The 21588-nt window shown below is 39.4% G+C and overlaps 1 protein-coding gene across 2 annotated transcripts; it reads right to left on the bottom strand.

Moving 5' to 3' along the window:
* Positions 1-625: 625 nt before the first annotated feature.
* On the bottom strand, positions 626-21494 carry BROX (BRO1 domain and CAAX motif containing). 2 transcript variants are annotated; one of them, XM_004751449.3, is made up of 13 exons: positions 21130-21494; positions 19079-19195; positions 16367-16473; positions 15930-16026; positions 12032-12127; positions 10924-10996; positions 9474-9579; positions 8439-8528; positions 6842-6927; positions 5792-5873; positions 5357-5507; positions 4300-4459; positions 626-3110 (listed from the first exon to the last, which is right to left on the bottom strand). In XM_004751449.3, exons 2-13 carry the CDS (start codon positions 19177-19179, stop codon positions 3024-3026), a joined length of 1236 nt encoding a protein of 411 aa, XP_004751506.1. In that variant the 5' UTR covers positions 19180-19195; positions 21130-21494; the 3' UTR covers positions 626-3023. The 2 variants fall into 2 exon arrangements, with proteins under 2 accessions (XP_004751506.1, XP_044937121.1); XM_045081186.1 differs by lacking the exon at positions 21130-21494 and adding an exon at positions 20626-20732.
* Between the last annotated feature and the right edge of the window lie 94 nt (positions 21495-21588).

The following is a 21588-nucleotide window of genomic DNA, read 5'->3' as shown; positions in this document are numbered from 1 at the left end:
GAGCACACAAGGCAGGGGGGGGAGAGGGGGCCTGGCAGAGGGAGAGGGAAAAATAAGACTCCTCACTGAGCAGGATCCCAGGACCCTGGGATCACGACCTGAGCGGATGGCAGATGCTTAACTGAGCTACCCAGGCATCCCCCAAATCTATTTTTATACACATATTAAGAGATTTTAAAAATGTGGTATTTTCTAAAGCACACTCTGAAAAATAAAGAAAGATTTCTGAATGGGGTTTTATGTCTCCATACATTTATAGCTCAAGTGTCCAAAGCACGGAGTTTAGCGCAGAGCACTGCTCGGCCACAAGGACTGATCTCTAGCTCAGGTTCCCATAGGACACCCCACCGTGTTGCACTGGGTAATACAACAAGGAAAGCAGATACAGGCCAAAGGAATTTCTACTTTGAGATTCAGAGGTGGTATGTACAATAAACATAAATAGAAACCAGATAGGCCGAGGAATGTTGGGTAGTTAATGAACTCATGTGGCGTGAAGCACCCGAGGTGTGTGGGTCTGTCATCGGAAAACGTTACTGTGAAGAATTAGGGGTTTTGTGTCCTATTAATGGTTACTGGTTTAATAAATGTAAAAATACTTGTCAAAAAACAAAATACCAATGAGTTTGTAAGTAAAATTACTTTTATTTTCATAAATAAAAAGATAATTCATTATATAAACCAACACTTTTAGTGGAGTATGTTAACTGTCATTATCCAGTTTAACTAAGAATGAAATGTACGCATAGCTGACACAAAGTTACATCCCTCTACAGCTTTCATGCAACTGCTTTACATCTGTTACAACTTCCAAAAATCTCCAACACCATTTTAAAGAATATGATAAAAATGGGGAATTCTAGTCACAGAGCGTTACTTATGCTGAAGTCAACACGATATTACTTGCTCAGGTCGAAGCTACCAATTCCTGATTTAAAGTAACACCAGTATTTTCTGCATTTTACAGAAGCACTGACCATATGATGTGTTTTCATGCCACATATGGTGGTATGATGCACAAAAATGTCGATGCAGAAATTCGGTTAACTAGGTTAGTATCCCCTAGTACCCAAGATAAATAGTTCCTACAGGCCAAGAGCAACAAGCGGGCATCAAGTACTATTTAAAGTTCCATCAGTAAATGGCATATTGCAAACCAGTGATTTTGTAGTAGCACACAAGATATAGTGAAACTTAATTAAAATATTTTTTCTATACACAGAGAAATAAAATTAAATGTCTGGTTATTATTTCACTTATTGGACTCTGCAGTTTCAAATATTACCTGTTATACAGCAAGGGGTAATTAGCATCTCTGCTTATTAAAAATAAAGAATCCTCACTGATACTAAGTATCTTCAAGAGTGAAAACTGTGATTTAAAGTAATCATTTATTTGAACACAATACTGATTCAGACAGGCATAATCTATTTCTTCTTTTTAAGTTTTTTTTTTTTTTTTTTTCAGTAATCTCTACATCCAACGTGGGGCGTGAACTCACAACCCTGAGATCAAGTCGTATGTTCCACTGACTAAGCCAGCCAGGCGCCCCTATTTATTCTTCATAATGAAATGTTTATTACTATTTAAACACTTCACGCAGATTCTACTTATTTGTCACAGGACTGCGGTGTGGATTCAATGGTTCACCATGATCAGTGTTTAGCAGAGGGCCTGGCAAACAGTAAGCTCCTGGTGTCCACTACTATGATTTCTATTAAGTGAACCAATCAGTCATTTATGATAAGGAAAATCAGCTAACACCCCAGAAGAATATTCAAAAGATAAACCTACAGATGTGTGACTTTTGTTAAAAGTATTATGCATCCACTATTTCCCAGGTTTGTGTATATGCTAAACTAATGACCTCAATATTACAAGCTATTTTTAAGAACATACTGTATGTTTGCTCTTTAAGTTTTTGTTATGGCCTCTGGCCTAAAGCAATACAACTTGGATAGGACACGTGTATTAGAAAACCATATAGAAACAATGCACACTGAAGTCAGGTAACAAAGGCATTTCACCGTAACTTCTGTTGCCAAAATGTAGTTACCAGTGTAATTCAGGACAACCTACCTCCATTTAGGTTTCAAATTTCTTCTTTACATCATGCATTATCTTACTTCTGCAAAAACATTTTCATTCTTTGTTCATTAAGAGCTGTCACAAAGCTCTGTCCTCTAAGTAAAAAAACCCACTAGGAAAGGAACTTGTAAAAATCATTGTAGGTTCATTGAGATTGAAATAAAGTGCAAGACTACCAGAATAGGAGTATGTACTTTTTTTTTTTTTTTTGCTAAGATTTATTTATTTACTGGAGTTATTTGTATGTCCAACATGGGGCCTGAATTCAGAACCCTGAGATCAAGACTCACATGCTCCCCCAACTGAGCCAGACAGACACCCCTGGGGTAAGTTCTTAAATGGTCTCAAAATACTTATGAACACTGATTTTTGAACAAATTATCACTTCTTATATATGTGAGAGATTTGGTAGAAGATTTTCTGATCTTCAACTCTAAATAACTTTTCTACCAGAAAAGATAACAGACTCAGAACATAAGTCTGTGTGACAACATAATGGTGAAGGGGGAAAACCTCTCCGTTAAAAACCAACTCCTCTCCTTCTTCTGGCATCAAATAAGAGAAAGGAAAATAAACTTTTTGTGTGTGTGAGGACAGAAAAACATACCTGAAACCACATTATTCTGGCCTATATTAACCAGAAACTTATTACTACCCAGAGTTCGGAGACAAAAACCAACAACAAAATTAGGCCCTTCAGGGGCATGATAAAATCTTTTACATGTTGTCCTGATTAAAAAGGCATCTGGAAACAAAGCATGAAACAACTCTACTACATTAAAAATTAAAAACAAATAAACTGAAGGCAGATTTCCCTCTGAATGTACTAAATCATTCTACAGGCTTCAGAGGAAACATTTCAAGAAATATGAAGTTCCATGGATTCTCTTAGCTACTAGTAAAGAAATTCAAAGTGCCCATTTTCTCAATGTACTTTAGGAGATAGAGCATCCCGTGTCCTTCTGAGGTTTGATATCTGGTTCTTTCACAGGCTTCACCACTTCTTCTGGTTTGGGTTTGGTCTAGGGAGAAAGAGAAACACAGCGCTAAGTACATAAACTAAGACTTGAAAAACAAACACTAGATCTTTTCCACCTTAGACTTCTAAGAGATGCTGTATTAAATTACACAATACGGAGATTAACAATGCTGCTCCAGAAGCTACGTGTATCAATTCAAGACGTAATCAGGAAGCAACATTTCAGTGAAGATGACACCCTAGATGGGTAGGCAAACATCAAGCTAATGGTGCTCTTCCTCTTTCTGATGAGGGAGAAACTGAGCGATGAATCTGTGCACACGGAACTCTTCTAAGTTTGAAAATACCTCATGACAGTAACAGGCTACCTCGTGCAGCATTACTTTACAGGCTGAGCAGGATAAAAAGTAATTTTATTCTATTTTTTTAAAAAGATTTTATTTATTTATTTATTTGATAGAGATCACAAGTAGGCAGAGAGGAAGGGGGGAGCAGGCTCCCCGCTGAGCAGAGAGCCCAATGCAGGGCTCGATCCCAGGACCCTGGGATCATGACCTGAGCAGAAGGCAGAGGCTTTAACCCACTGAGCCACCCAGGCACCCCAAGATAGTCATTTTAATAACAGTTTCAGAACTGGGGGGAAATTATATTTTTAAAAATTACATTATAAAATTACCTAAAAACATTTCAGGAAGGAGCTATAGCTGCAAATTAATTCCCCTCCCTTTTTTTCAGACGCCTCCTCTTCTGGCAGTCAAACCTCGAATGTTCCACTTAATCTACTATCTGACTTAGCACACCTAGATGTACTTAGATATAAATGAATAAAAGCAGTCTTATTTTACCGCTGGATGATTTCATGGAATGTTGAAATTAGATCAAATCTTCAAATACCCTGAGGCATGCTAAATCCAAAACACAGTATTGCTATAGCAATACACACATGGACCAGCCATCTGTTTCAGACCTTTTCTCCCACACTCTTCTAAAAGGAGGCTCTTAGAAACTACAGAGAGGCAAGAGAAGGTGTTTGAAAACAACTTCAATTATGCAGAAAATCAGAAGATAATTAAGGCCTAGAGATCTTATTATCTCCGAGAGAGTTCAACAACACATTACCCAGCACTGCAGGTAGCTCATTTAACGTTCAGACAAACTATATATCTAAAATGCTAATTCTGAACTCTCTTCTCGAACTTCTATGAACAAGTGGAAGAAAGCCAATCTCATACACTGTCATCCTTGGGTCTTTTGGTGAGATCAAATGCGGCCAGCGTGTCTGGTGTCCAGTGTGCACTTGTAGGAGGAAATTCGAAAGGTACAGGCTCTACGAGACCATAATTTGCTTTGAGTTCCAGCTGTGGAGCTTCGGTTGGAATTTTTTGAAAGTAACTGCAAAAAGCAATTTAAAAAGCAATTCATTCATTCAACTACTTGAGCGTCTACTATGTTCAAGGCCCTGTGCGAGAGAAAGACAGTAATGATGGGCAAGACAGACAAGATTTTCCTGCTTCGTGCAGCTTGCATGAGCAGACGAAACAGGAAAACTTGTCAACAACAATGCACTGTAACTGAAGCTGCGACAGATACTGTACACCATGAGAACACGAAAGAGGGGCAACTAACCCCCATGTTAGGGGGCAGAGGTGGTTCAGGAATGCTTTCCAAAAGAAGGGACAGAAGTTATAGTAGGTATGTTTAAGCAAGTAAAAGAGCTCAGTGTGACCAAATACAGGACGTGAGCAGAGGAGCGTAAAGAGATCCAAGCGGGGACAAAACTACTGCTTCTCCCAGTCCACACAGGTGGTTGTCTACAGTTTGAACAATGCGGACTTAACAATGGAAAACTGTTTGATAGGACTAGGCAGGACTGACAGAAAACCCATTTCCCTGCTTTACAGACAGCTGCAACCCGAGTGAGATGGGCGCGCGAAGGGAGCAGAGAAGCCGTCTGTAACACGTGCGGAAGGAACAGCAGGGAGGCAACACGAAGAGAAAATTCCGACACTGTAAGTGAGCTACATGTTAATAACTGATGTTTAATTTTTAGAATCTGCTTTTATATATCATCGTCAGAAGTAGAATAAAGTCAGGTCCAACACCAGGGAACTTTACTACCAATTTAAAGAGAGTATCAGAGTTAAAGTTAAATTCAATCCGACATAAAATCTTTGGGGGCAGAGACTAACAGAAACTGTGTGATTACTAACACAATATAAATACCTAAACATTATAAATACAAGTATATACTGTACTAATATTACAAAAATCATACTGAGCTGTACCCACATGAATCCATTTTCTCTCTGACATTTCTCTAGGGTGTTCTTCACAAGATTTCCAAGTTTCCTGAAGAATAAGTGTCCTGAAGGTTTGACCGTTGGGCCGGGTCCTTTGGTTTCTCCATATTCTTTGCACAATGCTTCTGCCTTGGCATAAACTGCATGTGAAAGGGAAAATCATTTGATTATAATTAGTTATTGACCATACTAAAAAGGCTCTGACTTAATCTGACAGCAATACCAGTACAAGTGTAAGGGGAAGTGAGTGTTTTCTACAGATTTTTTGGCTTTTGAAACTTTGTTTCTCTCTCTCTCCAGTTCCCTCACTTGGTCCCATTCTCTTTCATGAAATCAGCCTAACTCTCTTCTAACTGGTTATTTCCTTTTAGGATAAAACATTTGTTTTTAAAAAGGGAGTTAATATTCTGGCAGGAATACTTACATTTTTCTGCTTCTTGGAGGGACCTGATTGCTTCACCACATTTATCGCTAGCCAACAAAGTCTGACCATGATAACAGTAAGCCTGATAGAGAAACAAATTTTTATTCATTCTCACCACAAATGATGCCTTCTGCTATCATTGTTCTACATACGCATCAGATAAAGGAGCGCCTTTGTCCACTGTTGGAAGTGTCAATGCAACCCCTTATACTTCTTTACTTGAATAAGCCTCCCCCAATCACTGTTAGTATAAAAAGTGGGATTAAGTCAAGCTTTGAGCCAAAGAACTTTCTAACTACAGGCTGAGAGCAAAAAGTATTTCTGAATAATGAGATCTGTTTTTACAATCCAGGCACAGCAGATAAAGGCGCGACACTGCGGTGCGAACGCGGAAGGGGAGGAAGGGAGGGCTCTAAGGTTAACGACTCAGCAGCTCTCGGGAGAAATGGTATCAGCCTGTGGTACGCCTTGCTCTCCCTTTAAATGTCTGTAATCAAAGGCAAGGACTGCAAATGGTCCAACGCTGTATGCTTGAAGACAGATTTTTAAGGTATAAAAACCAAAATATCAACCTGGATCCAAAAAAGGTGTTTGATTATCTCTCACAGGATATTCTAACCAACAAAAAGTAAGTTTGTTTAATGGGTGTAAGAGACTGATAAGTAACTCCTCAAAGAGGGCTTATTAATGGTTCTGCACAGATCCAGGGGACATACTGGATGGTATATGCCTTATGATTAGAATCAGTAAATACCTTCCTCAATGTCCAAGATGAAAGGAGAGAATTCTCATTAAGTAGGCGGAAGGTTCCGGCTTAAAAGTGAGTTTCGCTCAGACAGTAATTCCACTGCTATGATACAGTTCTACAATTCTACATCATCTATTTCCACCCACTTCAGCTCACAATGGCTGCACTGTCCGTCACCATTTACTGAGAACTGGCTGTTATTTGTAAAATGCTGATTGAGAGTCTGACAAGATGACAGACCTAGCACTCAACAGGCTGGAAAGAGAGTAATTTATGTTGTTTTTCAGGTTACAAATACTTACATAAGCTGTGTAGAAACACATTTTCAAGTGAAGATACTTCCTCCATTTAGCAGAATATGCAGGCTCCAAACTGGATAAAGTATGATCTAAAGTTACATTTTAAAAAGCAAAATATAATTTCACCCTGATTCACTAGAAGACTTTTAGATCATGTGTTCAGATGCTAACAGCAGAATGCCATTCAAATCTAAAACTCAAGCATTTACACATTTCCCCCCAAAACTTTAATTTTCCCATAACTGTATTTTAACTACATAATAAGGTTGTTTAAATACCACGGCACATCTTTTGATGGTAATATAACAAGTTTAAGATAATGGTAACAACAGAATTTCAAGATAAATACAAAATTATATACTGTTTTACTGTCTTCTTAAAATTATATAACAGCAATGTGTAGTGTGGTCACCCAAGTCAGAGACATGGACACTCGCCCTACTGGTCCATCCCGCAGCACTGAATCTTGCCTAACACACACACTCACACACACGCACACATCCTGCCAACTTCTCTCTCACCCATTTCTCTTCCACTCCCCACTTCCCTGTCTTTGTCGATGCTTCCATCACTTCCTCCACACACTATAATCGCTTCTCAACGTAAGTGGAGTCAGCCAAGTAGTCCTTCACCAGGCAAGCCCATTTCTCATCTTACAATTAGAGGGACCTTTCTTAAATTCAAATCCAATCAGATTTGCTTCCTATCTATTAATGGGTCCCAATTATCTACTGAATAAAAACCCAATTTCTTAGATAGGCTTACACACCAATTCAGGATCTCACACATGCATACTTTCTTAACCTTTTCTCCTATCACCCTGTTTCAACTAAGACAGCTGTTTAAAGGTCCCAGAAGGTGCTGAATTCTTTCTTATCTCTGACGTACTACAGAATGCTCTACTCTTCCATATGGCAAAGCTTCCTAGCAAACTTAGAACTTCTATTTATGTTTCCAAGTCAGGCTCAAACGCCACCTTCCCCTAGACAATCTCCTCCAGCATGCCTAGATCCTTTTGGTTTTCATTACACTGCTGTAATAACATCTTATCTTATGCTGTGATAATGTGGCTATGTGTTTGCTTCCTTCCCCAGACTGTGAATCTCTTCTACTGATCTTTGTATAGCTAGCAACTAAAATAGTAATCATCCCATACATAGAAACAAATGCTTGTTTCCTAAATAAGTGAATGAAAAGAATAATGGGCTAATGAGAAGACCAGAGTTCTAGTCCCAACTTCATGCCTAGTAACTGTTAAATTACAGGTTAGTTAATTCTCTGGAGTTCAGTTTCTTTAATGACAGCAAATGTAAGGTTATTATTAAGGTAAAAGAAAAAACTTCAAAATTAAAACACCTGTATAATTATTACATATAACTTGTTAAAAAGGACTGCACTGTCCTTTCCGTTAAAAGTTACGTAGCATATTAACTGAACAGTCCTCAATCTTTGAAACAATGTAATAAAATAATGTGGTATTATTCCAGTTTTGCAAATGGACAGTCTGAGAATCTTGTAGTTTTGCTTGTTCCCTATTAAGCCAAGAGTTTAGTCCGAAAATCTGAACACTAAAAATACAACAAAAGAATTATAAACTTACCAGCTTTTTGATAGAAGTTGGCAGTTTCATATGCCAGTGCAGCAATCAGTCCAGGAGCATGCTTCAGTTCAATTGCTCGAGCGATGGTTACTATAACCAAAGCACAATAAAGTGAGTTGTAATTAAGTTTACTCGCAATAAATTCATTATAATAGCAAAAGAAAGCCCAACGATCTATTTGGAATTTTAACAGTTTGTTAAGAATTTTAACATGAAAAGTTTAAGTGACAGAAAATGCAAACATAAACCAAAAATACTGAGCCTGCTGATTTTGATACTGTTTCTTTAAATCACTAACCAATTATTAGGTAATCACAAAAAATTACTACTATGAAAACAAACACTTCCAGGACACTCAAATTTAAAACAGAGAAAAACAAAAAGCCTACAAAGTTTCTTTACTGGTTTTACTGGAGTCTTCATTTATTTCCTGCCACTGAAAGATGAAGATTTAAAGGAAAGCCACGCAGTGCAAGAGGAAAAAGAGCAAGCAAGGTAGAGAGGGGAAAAGGAGTTACAGAATTAATCGGATGTTGTCAGAAATGGCAGGACATCAACATCCTTTTTAAAAGAGCCAACAGGGTGGCTGGGCGCCCAGTCTCAGCCTGGGTGGCTCAGTCATTAAGCATCTGCCTTCGGCTAAGGTCATGATCCTGGGGTCCTGGGTTCAAGCCCCATACTGGGCTCCTTGCCTGGCAGGAAGCCTGCTTCTCTTTCCCATTCCCCCTGCTTGTGTTCCCTCTCTCACTGTCTCTCTGTTAAAGGAAGAAAAAAAAAAAAACAACAACAACTCCCCAACTTTAAAATAAATAAATGAAAATAAAAGAGCCATTAAACTGCAAGGCCTTTTCCTGCTAACTATCCATGAAGGCAAATGCTGAAGGTGAAGTTGTTCCTCACAATAAATTTCTCAAATGTGAGACTCAAATCCAGCTAATTCTGATTGAAGAAAAAAAAAAAAAGAGAGAAAGAAAGAATCAGATGCCAATAGAAATTTCTTAAAAAAAAAAAAAAATCTTACAATATATAGGATACCTTCTTGAGCTTCAGCCTGACACTGGACAACATAAGCTTCTAGTAGTCGTGCCTCTAAATCCCTCCCCTTTTCTGCAGGTGTAATAAGCTTTGGGATATGACTTTCCTGAGAGAGAAAGAAAAACAACAAAGAAGCCACATTTTATTTTAACCCAGCTGTTAGAGATGAAAAAAAATGGAAGACATTCAATTTGGAGATTGATCAGAAATTCAGGGGGTGCCTAGCAGGCTTGGCCAGTAGAGCATGTGCCTCTTGATCTCACGGTTTTGAGTTCAAGCCCCACCTTGAGTGTAGAGATGATTTAAAAATAAGATCCTCGGGTGCCTGGGTGGTGCAGTCAGTTAAGTGTATGCCCCTTGGTTTCAGCTCTGGTTGTGATCTCAGAGTCCTGAGATCAAGCCCTCTGTCAAGCTCCGTGGCTCAGCACGGAGTCTGCTTGGGTTTCTCTCTCCCCCTACCCCTCCTTTCCCCTCCTCTTCCCACCCACCTAAAATAAATAAATCTTAAAAATAAGTAAATAAAATTAAAATTAATAAAATATTTTTTAAAAGGTCTTTAAGAAAAAAAATCCTAAACAGAATAAATTCAGGGCACCAAAACTGTGTAAAAAAGGAATAGTATTTAGCTTCTAGAGAACAAAAGATCCTGTATACTAAAATTTTTAAAGCTTCTCATACCCCTCTGCAAAACTTGGGTGAAAATAGATAGTACAGATATGCAAGCTACATTTTCATCTTTGGAAATGTTTAACTGCAACAGTAACCAAAGCTCTCTTTTGCATGACTGCTGGAATTACTCATTCATATTAACAACTGTAGAGTAGAGAGAGGTCTACAATTCTGTTAACTCAGAATCACAGGTTTTTAATCACTAAAAGCATCTTACTTTATCATGAGAAAACCCATCATTGGCCTCTGGAAGGTGTCTAGTAATTAGCAGTTTAACTAGGATAAGGTGTGCGTAATCCTCACTGCGAAATCCATCAGTCTTTCTCCTAATTTCTTTTGCTGGACATTTCATATAATTAGTGCAAACTGATTGCCCTCCTCGGCTTTTCATGGAGATAGAGAGAATACACTCAAGTTCAGCTTTGCAGAATCATGATTTATCCTGGCAACTGCCAAAGACCCCAATGGGAAATGGTAAGAACCGTCAGATTTTCATGTTTTTTTTTTTTTTTTAATTTTTACCAAAGGGATACAAAAATAACCATTGAATTACAACTTGAATTTTGTAATTATAAAATTCACTGATGACTTTCTAAAATGAAGACATCTGATATTCTGTAATTGGCTGCAATCACCAATAAAGTATTCAACCTAAGAAAAACAACCTATACGAGGTTCTTTTTACAACGTGAAATAATTCCTAAACCCCCATCCCAAGAGAGAAAAAGTATTCAAGAAGTAAAGTATTAGTCTTTATATTTTATTGTTATCATTATTTTACCTTTAAATGTTTAAAAATCCCTGCAGCAATTTTTAGGCTTCGATGGACTTCTTTCGCTTCATCTTCTGTTATGCTTAAAGATAGTGGTTACATTAGTTAGAGGATGAATCTTGTTTCTTGTACTAAAATCAACAACTAATGCATTATGATAAAACCAAATTAGTCGTTTGTATTTCTTACCACTTTTCTCCCTTTTAAAAAAATTTAATTTGGCACTTAAAAAGAAAAATATCAACAGAAGATACTACAAATTATAAAAAGGGAGACCCTGTCTATACGTTGTGACAAAGCCTTCTTGTTCCTTCCAGGTAATCTTCTGTGCATTAAGCAAATGCAAAATATTCTACACCTAATACATGCACACATGTAAAAACACACACAATATTCCCTATCCCATTTGTGCTTAATCACCTAATTACTTTACAGGTGATTTTACATCAGGACATATAATTCAACTTTATTTTTTGTTGTTAAGATTTTATTTTTGAGTAATCTCTATGCCCAATGTGGGGCTCAAAACTCACAACCCCAAGATCAAGAGTCGCATGCCCCCCCTTATGTTGAAATGGCTGCGTATCAGATGCACCACAGTTGGTAGTTGCCAGTTTTGTGCCACTAACGCCCATTTTCACAATTATAAAAATTGCATCTTATTTCATTTCACAATTCTTGAATCCATCAAAACAGCTTTCCCATCTATCTCTTTTTCTGTGAGTTGCCTGTTTAAGTCGCTTGCTTATTTTCAAATGATTTGTTGGTCTTTTCCTTTCTTCCTCCACTATAAAAACAATTTGTCATGTGCATTGCGATTTTTCTGACCATCTGTCATTTGTTTTGTAATCTTGCTTACAGTACTTTTATGCAGTCAAATACTCTATTTTTTTCCTTTTCTTGGGTTTGGGTTTTATTTAGAAAGACCTTCCTCATGATAAGATTTTTTTTTTTTCCCTTTTAAAACTGGGCTCCATAATTGAGACTTAAAACGCTATGAGGCAACCTTTCACTTTACAGAAGGGGTATTATAATCAATAGCCCAGACTTTTTAATAACGAATCTCCATTTATTTGAAAAATAACACATACATATACAACCCTCCCTTTAGACTTACTTTTCTTTTCCAGCCAGTCTAGAAGCATATTTGGTATACCACAAAGCTACATTAAATCCCATGGAAATTAATTCAAAAACAGCATCCTGCTGGGCACTAGAATTAAAAACATGGATGTCATTAAGTTCTGTCAATTATTGAGACTTTGCTATATGAAGCCCCCATACATCCAACTCAAAATCATTTAAGAACTATATGCTAACTGGAAAATGAAGAAACCAGTCCTGTGTTTAATGACTAAAACTAATGGCCCGTAATAGTAAACATGAGAATAGCAGGTTCTCAAAGGTTACTGTGCACAGACTAGCTTTAAAAATTTAAAAATTACAGGGCACCTGGGTGGCTCAGTGGGTTAAGCCTCAGCCTTCGGCTCAGGTCATGATCTCAGGGTCCTGGGATCGAGCCCCGCATTGGGCTCTCTGCTCAGCCCGGAGCCTGCTTTCCTCTCTCTCTCTCTCTGCCTGCCTCTCTGTCTACTTGTGATCTCTCTCTGTCAAATAAATAAATAAAATCTTTTAAAAAAATAAAAATAAAAAATACAAATTACAGAGATTCAACTCCAAAGAATCAAAAGTTTGGGAGGGACCTGGAATCTACATGTAAGTACCCAGTAGAGTCTCGAGTGGGAGGTTCTTACACCAATTTAAAAGCAATGGGATTCAGAAGAGAGACTGTTTACGGCCAGAATGATTAGAGAACTTTAATGGTAGAGACAGTCTCTGAATTGTGCCTTGAAAGATGGCCAGAAGGGAGGCAGAAGGGTACTCCAGGTAAAGGAATGATGCTGTTAAAGCCCAAGAAAAGCATAAACATTTTTTCTGAGAGGAGTGACCCAACTAGTGTGATGGAGCACATGGTCTGTAGAAAGAAATCAAGGTCAAAAAGCCAAGCTGAAGTGAAACTGGTAGACTTTGAATGCCAAGCCAATCAGTATGGGTACCACAAGGAAAAGGTCTTACAAACATCTTATTTGTTTCCTTCAGATTCTATTAGTAGATACGACACCAAGAGGATGGCAAGAACTTATTTAGCAAATAAGGTAATACTAATTTTTAATCATTCCTGTTTTGAAAAGAACATGAGAATTTTTTATATATTACCTCATTTATCTCAAATAAAGAAGACAGATTACCCAAAGGAAAGCCACTAGAATCATGGTCCCACTTTTTATTTTTTAAAGGCTTAGGGGCGCCTGGGTGGCTCAGTGGGTTAAGCCGCTGCCTTCGGCTCAGGTCATGATCTCAGGGTCCTGGGATCAAGTCCCACATCAGGCTCTCTGCTCAGCAGGGAGCCTGCTTCCCTCTATCTCCCTCTCTCTGCCTGCCTCTCTGCCTGCTTGTGATCTCTCTGTCAAATAAATAAATAAAATCTTAAAAAATAAATTTGAAAAAAAAAGGCTTATTTATTTATTTGAGAGGGTACATGCATGCACACGCATTTGCGGGGGGCAGGGGAGACAGAGAGAGAATCTCAAGCAGACTCCCTGATAAGCACGGAGCCTAGCGCAGGGCTGGATCTCATGAGCCTGAGACCGCAACCTGAGCCAAAATCAAGAGCTGGATGCCTGTCAGAGCCACGCAGGCGCCCCTCCACTCTGTATTTTTTATTTAACTGCTGCTTCATAAAACGAATGGAGACAGGGAAACTTTTTAGGTTAAAAAAAAATTAAAACATTCACAGTTCAAAACCAACATATGTACCATCTGGTTTAATATGTTACAATACACAAAAACACGAGTTATGTATTTTTTAACGGAATACTTCACAAATTTGTGTGTCATCCTACCAAAGGGGCCATGCTAGTCTCTACGCTGTTCCAGTTTTAGTGATGTGCTGCCAAAGCGAACACTAAACACACTTCTTAAAACAGTGTTACCCGGGACGCCTGGGTGGCTCAGTTGGTTAAGCAGCTGCCTTCGGCTCAGGTCATGATCCCAGCGTCCTGGGATCGAGTCCCACATCGGGCTCCTTGCTCCGCAGGGAGCCTGCTTCTCCCTCTGACTCTGCCTTCCACTCTGTCTGCCTGTGCTCGCTCTCACTCTCTCTTACAAATAAATAAATAAAATCTTAAAAAAAAAAAACAAAAAACAGTGTTACCCACGGAAGAAAACTGGAAGCACAGCTTCATAGTTTATTCTTGGGATGCCTGGTGGCTCAGTAAGTTAAGTGTCTGCCTTTAGTTCAGGTCACGATCCCAGGGTCCTGGGAGTGAGACCCACATCGGGCTCCTTGCTCAGCAGGGAGCCTGCTTCTCCCCTTGCTTTTGCATCCTCTCTCTGACACATAAATAAATAAAATCTTTAAAAAAATGTTCATTCTTTTCAGCACTGAGAACTTTCAAATGAATTACATCTGGTAATTTGGTAGGCATATCTAATTTATAATTTTACCTTTAAATAAGACAGTTTTGCTCATTTATATAAAGTCTCGTGAATAACTGTCTCTCTTTTAATCCTTCATTTATTTCAGTCTCACTTGCTCCCAAACACTCCATTTCTATTGTAACAGGTCTTGGTAGTCAGAATACACATTGTTGAAAAAACATTTTCAGAACAGATACATTCATAGCACACTTTTTACTGAATAAACAACAATCAAAGATAAAGCAACTTAAAAATCTTAGCTGTAGAGAATATTGGATATCATTCCTTAAGGACTTCATTACCTAATTTTTCATTGCCTCATAAAACTCACTAAAATAAAGCTGTCACGAGGAATCAAGATTTGGCATGGGGGGAAAGTATCAAATGTAGGTACTGCAAAACACTTTACAATCTGCCAAAGTTTTGCGATGTGATAACGATAGAGGTCTGACTCTCAAAAACGTCTTTTTGAAGAAAAACATCCCTTAATTTTAGATAAAATACAAAGGGATCACATAAAGAAACACATAAAACGAGGACTTGGAAAACCTTAATATCCCAGAATATTAAAATCTGGGAAGAACCACCAGTCCTCACCTTCCTATCAAATTTATGAACTTTACATACAATATTGCCAAGGAAGGAAGGAAACTATCTTTCATATACCTGGCATTATTTGAGTCACTTACCATAAATCTGCCTACTTCGTTCCTCATGAAAGCCCTGTATCTGTAACCCCAACCCAGAGCTGAAGCAGGTGTTCACACAGAGACCTGAGACGGAGTATGGAGAAATCCAAAGTCCACACTCCTTCCACTACAATGCCTGTCCTGGGTCTCTCAGCAAGCTCCACTTCCTTCCCTTCTGACTTTACACAACTTTCTACAGCAAACTGACATCAGGATACACGGTCATTTAAATAATACAATGGTGTTTAAAAAAAAAAAAAGTCCAAAAAAAATTTAGCACTGTTACGACGTTTCCTGTTATAACCAGATCTCTTCTGATTAGTTTCAAGTGAGTGATAAGAAAGTTCTGAGGCAAAATTTTTTAAAAGAGCAGAAACAGTGAAGACAAATTAGGAAGAAAATCAGACTAGGACTCAAAAGAGTATCGAGCTGGGATGGAACCAGGGACAAAGAGACTGACCAAAGACATCTGAACTATCCATCAGAAAAAACACTAGGTGAAAAGCAAAATTTTGATCTCCTTGAAGGAAGGCAAAGACTAAAAGACAGAGTAGGATTCCCAATTCCCAAACTGTTCTTTGTGAGTTATTAATAAAGCCACGAGTGTTTAAGTCTAGTTAATATTTGTATTGATTACCTCAAAAACAGATTTGGCCTAGGAGAAATAAATTATATTTTTACTTAACAGAATGTATTAGTTTAGGTCAAATGTTTTTAACTAATTACCTGATAAGAGAAGATGCTGATCAGATCTAGGTCTATTTCTTCAAATACAGAGGGTATGGGTTAAACACTGGCTAAATAGTTACAAAAATGGCTTTTGCTTTGTACTGCTGGCTTGCCTACCTTGGAACCTGCCCCTGTAATGTATCAGTCCACTTGAAATTTTGAATATATCGTAACTTGCTTTCTTGGGTAGATTCATCCAATGAATTTATGAAACCTGTAAAAAGGTACAGCATTTCAGTTTTAGAAGAAATATCAAGTAGTCTGTTTAGAAATTTTTTCAGATAATGACTTCTCCAGATTCCTGAAGAAAACGCCTACCCTCTGTCCCCTTCCTTACCCCCTCTTCTTCTAAGGTAACACAATATGAAGTATGTACACATTTAATTTTCAAAATGTTAGAAAGACCAAAATCACCCTAACATTTCTCTTGTTTCTGAAACTCAAGTACTGAGATCAAAGAATACAGACCAGAAGACTAAACTATTCAAATTTGAAAAGCCTAAGAATTAAAGGTGAATTTCTGCAAAGCTGTTAAGTTCTCATAAATAACTAACCTTGTAAAAGTGAAAAATAGGAATCTGATGCATTCTTCATCATTTCTGGATTACAGCTTAGATCAGTGAAGAGTTCAAGCAGGCGTGCTCTGGATGATCTCAAGTCACTTACAGGAGACAGAAATAGTCAAGAAATTTAAGTAAGCTGCATTGTGATGAATCTATGTAAAAGTGACTTCAAAGTGTCCATTGTAAAAAGCTTTCAGATAACACACACACACACACACACACCTCCTTGAAGGTTTTACTAAGGCGTACACAGGATAAACTTAGTTAAGACTAACACTGGGGTAAGTGAAATTCTAGTAACAACTGTTTTACAAGTGGTACTAAAATAAAAGTCTCATCTAAGGGGCAAATCATGAATATAATTATGTAATAACAATATACAGCAAGCTTTAATTAAAAAAACCAACAAATAAACACAAGCATGTAAGATGGGAGAAAGGAATTAAGGAGGAGTCAATTGAACAGAGCAGTTCACAATAAAAGATATTAGAAAAATGGTAATTTAACATGCTTATGCAGTTTTAGCATCTCCTTAAAATTTCATAACTTGACAATACACTTTATTAAGTAGGGAGCCCTATTTTTAAATTGCATCCTATAATTCAACATACCCATCAAGAGTGTGTGAGAACACGTGGTTACTACTCATTTTAAAAAGGCTCCCGGTCTCCATTCTCCTTTGCTTCTTCACAGCAATAAATGTTGCAGATCCACCATTTCCTTCTTGAAATTCTCTTCTCCCTTTATTCTACTAACATTAAATTTCCCAGGATCTCCTCTTATCTCTAAAAGTTCCTTAAAATGTTTAGTCTTTGGCTTTCTGCCAAAGACTGTATTTCTTCCTTTTGAGGTCTTAACATCTTTACACCCAGTCTGAGAGCTACATCATCAGCTCCAACTTGGTCGGGTTCCAGTTCCACATCTAATTTCAGAAGGCAACTTGCTTAATGAGGGCTCAGAAATTATTCTGCAGGACAATGATTGAAGACACTTGCATGTAAATGATTAATGAAAGACTACACTTCGATTGTTAGCACCAAGAGACTTGGGACTGTACATCCAGAACTTAGTAGGTCCTGAGGATAAAGGACACACTCAAAGTTCTCTGTTGAATGAAAGAATACCAACATTTCAAATATTTTAAGACTTACAAGGCCTATAATGCAGCAGTGATGTTTAGAACAAAGTGCAGACTTCATTTTAAATGGTCTGGGTGGAATGTTTACTCACTGGTACAAGTTGAACAAAGGCTTACTCCAAGAAAGGAGATTACCAGATTACCAGAAATGGGATGGGCTACCTTATGAATTTGTCATTGTTGAGTTTTTCAACTAGAAGCTAGGCAAGAGTAATTCCTGGACCAGAAAAAAAGCTGAATTCTTAAGGCCCATTCTAGGCTCAAATAGTTTGCTGGCTATTTCCGGGGAGGCACTCAATCATCTGCAACCAAACTGTATAAAGTTATACTCACCTTAAAATTAAAGAATTTCAGAAAAAAAAAGTACCTCAGAAATGTCTGTTTTAGGCTGTTCATTTTATAGATGAATCATGAGATCCAGAGAAGTTAAGTGACTTGCCCAGTGTTAGAGATAAAACAATTAAAATGGGACCAACCTCTGTGAGTTTAAGATTAAGGGTTAGCAAATGACAACCTATAGCTTGTTTTGAACAGCTCTCAGCTTGTTTTTATAAAAATGAAAAATAAGAATATGCCAACGGCAGCTGTATATAGCCCCACAAAGCCTAAAATGTTTACTACTCAGCTCTGACCTCTGATCTAGATAAATACGCCAGGTTTCCTATCTTTTGCTCCACTCCCTCTTTCCATAGAAAGTAGCAACACTCTCAATTTTCCATTACTGGTGCCATCAGGTCTTGATCATCTAGGTTCTGTGTTTCATTCAGACTGAATCCTTTTCAACTTCCCAAGCAAATCAGACACTCTGAACAGTTGACTCCTCCTTTGAAATACCTCTTTTGTTCTGATCTACTCAGTACCCCAGAATAACATTTTTCTGTAAGAAATTATCTTCTTCTATCACTTCTTACAATCTAAATCAAGTATTAGCAAACCTTTTCCATAAAGAGGCTAAAAGTAAATATATGAGGCGCTGTGGTTCATCAAGTCCCTGCTGATACTACTCCGCTCTGCTCTTGTAGAGGAAAGCAGCCAAAGGCAGCCAGACACAATATATAAATGGTGTGAGATGACATGGCTGTGTTCTAATAAAACTTTATTTATAAAAATAGGCAGTGGGAAAAATCTGCAGGACAGTTCGCCAACTCCCAAACTGAGTCATAAACTCCAACTCAAGTCCTTTCTCCTATATGAACACTGCAAAGCCTATTCCAGCTTACCGGACTCTCTCCCTGCTCAGAACTCCATGAATTTACGATCCGGTTAATTAGCAATATCCATATACAGCTTTGTGAAGTCTCTTGTACTGTTTTAATATATAGCTTAACTCTTTTGTTTTCATCTCTCTGGGACTCACTAATCTAAAATTAAGGACTGCATTCTAGATGGCTGCCAAACTTTAAGTAATCTATTATTTCACTCTTCACAAGTCATTTGTAAGTTTATAAGGAGTCTAAGGGTAGGGCAATGTGCTACATACTTCTGTACTGCCCATGAATCCTAAATAAGTACCTTGTATCCAAAAGTGGCTCAAACAGTACTTGCTGAGATTGACTAAAACTAACCTGCAAATTTTTGAAGCAGCAGGGCCAGCGGCTACACCATAATAGTTAAAAGTAACAGGAGCTGTGGCTTTTAATGGGTTCCTATGAAACCAATGTGTCATCTTCTCCAGCTGTTTCCTATAAATATAAAAGCAGATGTTCAAAAAATAAAAATAAAACATTTACTAACATTAACAGTATAAAAACGATTAAAAATTTACTAAGAATATATGTATGCATTTTAAAGTGTGTATATATATATATATATAAGACATACACAGGTACAAATGACTCTTACTTAGACTGCTAACGCTACTTTAAATAAATGGGTTTTAAATTAACTATATTTCCAACACGGTGTTGCTGATGCCAATTTATTGGTTACAGCATGTGTTTCTACAATAAATACACTTTCCACAAAACAGGAATAAGAAGCAGAATTTTCATGAATAAAAAAAATCACAGTACTTGACCAATAATTTCTATTCTATATACCCAAAATATTTGAAACACTACGTAAATGAAATGCCAACTTAAAAAACAGTCCCAAGGGCTTCTGGGTGGCTCAGCTGGTTAAGTGTACAACTCTTGTTTTCCACTCAGGTCATGATCTCAGGATACTGAGATCCAGCCCTGAGTTGGACTCTGCACTGAACGTGGAGCCTGCTTAGGATATTATCTCCCCTGCACGTAGTCTCTCTCAAATAAGTAAATCAACCATTAAAAAAAAAAAAAAAAGTTAAATCCTACCCCTTTTTGGTTTAAAAGAAAAAAAAGCATGTCACTTGCCTAATAGTCCTCAGGAGATAATGCAAATACAGAAAGGCCCAGTGGAACACTTAAGTGTGGCAACTAGATTCTGGGAAATCATCTTCAAGAAAACCTGATAAGGTTTAATTAACTTAAAGGCATTATACAAAAACCGTGGGCGTCACCGTGAAATACCTCCTGGAGCACCTCCTTTAAAATATCCACGTAATCCTGACAAAACCGATTTGGGGGAGCACCAGACACTCCACGCGTTGTCTATGTGCTGCGGAAGCGAGCACTACTCAGTGCACTGTACACTCAATGAAAAACGGGAGTTCACTTATGGCTCAAAACACTTCCGTTCTTTTAAGAACATACATAACCTAAACGTCCGTGTAAACCAACTTTATAGCATAAGTAAATTAATAGTGCTTGCACGTGCAGGTACGTCAAGCCTTCTCGAGATCATGGCACACCGTACACTTGACGTTGGGGCGGCACATTTTCTACTAATAACACCCTTTTCAGGTGGATTTCCACTTCCCGGATGAACACGTCCGCAGATCCGTATATCCTGACTTCGGGAACGCGGAGGGTGAGTACCGCACCGTCCGCCCCGGCCCCACCTTGCCCCTTCCCGAGACCTGCCATTCCTGCTTTCAGGAATTCGGAGAGCGAAGAGCGACACACGCAGCCGCAGGTGCAAGGTGCCCTGAGAGCCAGGGGCACCGCGGTGGGATCGAAGCGGCCGCCTCCCCTGCCCCCGATTACTGAAAGGGGCCCCCCACTCGCGAGGCCCGGGCCCCCCGGACACCTACCTGCGAGCCTCCCCCCAGCCCCGAGCGCCCGCTTCCTGTTTACCGCCCAGCCTCTTCCTCCCCAGCCCCAAAGCCGGAGGCGGCGCGCGGAGACCCTGCGCAGGCGCCGACGCCGGCCGCCCCCACGGCCGAACAGGCATTTTCTTGGAAAGCCGATGCTTTCCAACCCGGGGGAGGCGGCCGCACAGCGGCCGCACAAACCCCCCGTTTAGCTTGTAAGATCCCGGCTGCCAGTGGAGACGCCGGCCAGGGTATTCGGTCGAGTCCCGCTGTTAATACGACCGACTCGCGGGGCCAAACGTGCATTTTCTTTCTTTCGTTTCTTTCAAGGCCTTAGAAGGAGACTCTTTGGGATCCGTATCCGGGAGTCTGTGGAGACTGAAAAACGCGTGTAAAAGCCGGGCGGGTGGGCGGGCGCGGGGGGGACCCTATCGCTTGGGATTCCAGGATAACGCCAGGGGTAGGGGTGTTCCTGGGAAACGCCCATTCTCATGGCAAACTTACCGGATTTGTCGGAAATCTGTGTAGCAGTTCTCCTCGGGGAAGAAAGGGAATGTCCCAAGTCCGCTAGCGAGAAAGGGAGGGAGGCGGAGAGCCAGGAGAACCCGAGCGACGGGCAACCAGGCCTGCGCCGAGGCGGGGTCACGTGGCCCGGGCCGCCATGACAGCTACCGAGGCGGCAGTACGCGCCGCTTTGGGGCGGAGGCTCCGCGTGTTGCGGCCGCGTCGGAACGCTCCGTTCCTCAGCCCTGTCCTAGCTACTTTTCCCCAGTCTTTGATCGTGAGCTGCCTTCTCTTTTCCTGAGAGGAAGAGAGAACGCGGCGGGGACTCCCAAGCCGAGGAAGAAGGCCGCAATAGCAATGGCGGCCCTCGCCGGCAGCGGGGCGGCCTCAACCTAACGCGGGGCGGGGCCTCAGGGGCGGAGCCTCGGCAGGGCGGCCGCTTCAGAGCCGCAAAGTTTG

The sequence above is a fragment of the Mustela putorius genome, unplaced genomic scaffold (genome assembly GCF_011764305.1).
Source record: "Mustela putorius furo isolate JIRA1106 unplaced genomic scaffold, ASM1176430v1.1 tig00000508_pilon_pilon_pilon, whole genome shotgun sequence".
Classification (NCBI taxonomy): Eukaryota; Metazoa; Chordata; class Mammalia; order Carnivora; family Mustelidae; genus Mustela; species Mustela putorius.
The sequence above is the reverse complement of the archived record's forward strand: the minus strand, read 5'-3'. Positions and strand labels throughout refer to the sequence as shown.